The sequence below is a fragment of the Nerophis ophidion genome, linkage group LG02, assembly GCF_033978795.1.
Source record: "Nerophis ophidion isolate RoL-2023_Sa linkage group LG02, RoL_Noph_v1.0, whole genome shotgun sequence".
NCBI lineage: Eukaryota > Metazoa > Chordata > Actinopteri > Syngnathiformes > Syngnathidae > Nerophis > Nerophis ophidion.
In genome coordinates this window covers 74,525,928-74,528,427 of record NC_084612.1, presented here as the reverse complement: position 1 = coordinate 74,528,427, position 2,500 = coordinate 74,525,928, and the positions used below count along the sequence as shown (strand labels likewise).

The following is a 2,500-nucleotide window of genomic DNA, read 5'->3' as shown; positions in this document are numbered from 1 at the left end:
GAAATAAAGAGTAATAGACAAAGAGATAGAGAGAGACACAGTGAGAGAGAGAGAGACAGAGAGACAAAGAGAGAAATAAAGAGCAATAGACAAAGAGATAGAGAGAAAGACACAGTGAGAGAGCGAGAGAGAGAGACAGGCAAAGAGAAAAATAAAGAGTAATAGACATAGAGACAGAGAGATAAATAAGAGAGAAGGATAGAGAGAGAGACAAAGAAATAAAAAGCAATAGATGTAGAGAGAGAGAGACAAAGAGAAAAAGACAGATAGAGAGACAAAGAGAGAGAGAGAGAGGGACAGAAAAAAATAAAAATAGACATAAGAGATAAAGAGAGAGATATAGATACAGAGAGAGAAGGAGAGACGAGGAGAGATACAGAAAGAGAGCGACAAAGAGAGAGACAGAAAGAGAGAGAGAAATAAAGAGCAATAGACAAAGAGATAGAGAGAGAGACATGGTGAGAGAGAGACAGAGACAGATAGAGAGACAAAGAGAAATAAAGAACAACAGCGAGAGAGACAGTTTGAGAGACAGAGAGAAACACAGAAAAAAAAGAATAAACAGAGAGACAAGGAGAGAAATAAAGAGCACTAGATGGAGAGAGATAAAGAGAGAGAGAGAGACAGACAGGCAAAGAGAAAAATAGAGGAATAGACAGATACAGATAGAGAGAAGGAGACAAAGAGAAATAAAAAGCAATAGACATACAGAGAGAGACAAAGAGAAAAAGACAGATAGAGACAAAGAGAGAGAGAGACAGAAAAAAATAAAAAGTAATAGACATAAGAGATAAAGAGAGAGATATAGATACAGAGAAAGAGGGAGAGACGAGGAGAGATACAGAGAGTGAGCGACAAAGAGAGAGAAACAGATAGAGAGACAGAGAGAGAGACAACGAGAAAAATAAAGAGTAATAGACAAAGAGACAGAGACTTAAAGAGAGAGACACAGAGAGAAAGCGAGAGACAGATCGAGACACAAAGAGAAATAGAGAGAAGTAGAGAGATAAAGAGAGATATTTGTCTTCCTATCAGACGTTTGGGAGGTCCACAAATAAAAGTCTCCCCAGGCAGGAGGCAAGAGGTGACGACAAGACTGCAGCACGTTGTCACCCAGGAGAGCTGTGACGTCTTACCCTCTGTGGGCTGACTGCAGGCGGGTTCCACCTGGTCTGAGGCCAGGCTGGTGCCGGGCTGGGGTTCCACGTTGACACTGTTCACATTCTGGAGGAGAGATAGAGAGAGAGACACATTGTATGTTACTGCCAGGAAAAGAAACACCAGGATAAGTGTTTACAAGATAGGTAGTACACAGTCCAACTAGTGTTTACAAGATAGGTAGTACACAGTCCAACTAGTGTTTACAAGATAGGTAGTACACAGTCCAACTAGTGTTTACAAGATAGGTCGTACACAGTCCTACTAGTGTTTACAAGATAGGTCGTACACAGTCCTACTAGTGTTTACAAGATAGGTCGTACACAGTCCTACTAGTGTTTACAAGATAGGTCGTACACAGTCCTACTAGTGTTTACAAGATAGGTCGTACACAGTCCTACTAGTGTTTACAAGATAGGTCGTACACAGTCCAACTAGTGTTTACAAGATAGGTCGTACACAGTCCAACTAGTGTTTACAAGATAGGTCGTACACAGTCCAACTAGTGTTTACAAGATAGGTCGTACACAGTCCTACTAGTGTTTACAAGATAGGTAGTACACAGTCCTACTAGTGTTTACAAGATAGGTCGTACACAGTCCAACTAGTGTTTACAAGATAGGTCGTACACAGTCCTACTAGTGTTTACAAGATAGGTCGTACACAGTCCTACTAGTGTTTACAAGATAGGTCGTACACAGTCCAACTAGTGTTTACAAGATAGGTCGTACACAGTCCTACTAGTGTTTACAAGATAGGTCGTACACAGTCCTACTAGTGTTTACAAGATAGGTCGTACACAGTCCTACTAGTGTTTACAAGATAGGTCGTACACAGTCCTACTAGTGTTTACAAGATAGGTAGTACACAGTCCTACTAGTGTTTACAAGATAGGTAGTACACAGTCCAACTAGTGTTTACAAGATAGGTCATACACAGTCCTACTAGTGTTTACAAGATAGGTAGTACACAGTCCAACTAGTGTTTACAAGATAGGTAGTACACAGTCCAACTAGTGTTTACAAGATAGGTAGTACACAGTCCAACTAATGTTTACAAGATAGGTCGTACACAGTCCTACTAGTGTTTACAAGATAGGTAGTACACAGTCCTACTAGTGTTTACAAGATAGGTAGTACACAGTCCTACTAGTATTTACAAGATAGGTAGTACACAGTCCTACTAGTATTTACAAGATAGGTAGTACACAGTCCTACTAGTGGTGGGCAGGCTCTGTCCAGTGGTACACCAAAGAATCACTTAAATATTCAAACTATGTGTAAATGTACATCCATCCATCCATCTTCTACCGCTTGGCCTTAAATATACTTGATAAATAAAA

The 2,500-nt window shown here is 40.2% G+C and overlaps 1 protein-coding gene across 1 annotated transcript in view; it reads right to left on the bottom strand.

Moving 5' to 3' along the window:
- Positions 1–2,500, bottom strand: part of zgc:153675 (uncharacterized protein LOC768179 homolog) — a 9,260-nt gene that overhangs the window by 4,309 nt on the left and 2,451 nt on the right. Inside the window, exon 2 of the mRNA XM_061890846.1 lies at positions 1,137–1,224. Coding sequence (XP_061746830.1) covers positions 1,137–1,224 — 88 coding nt within the window. The remainder of the gene's footprint in view (positions 1–1,136; positions 1,225–2,500) is intronic.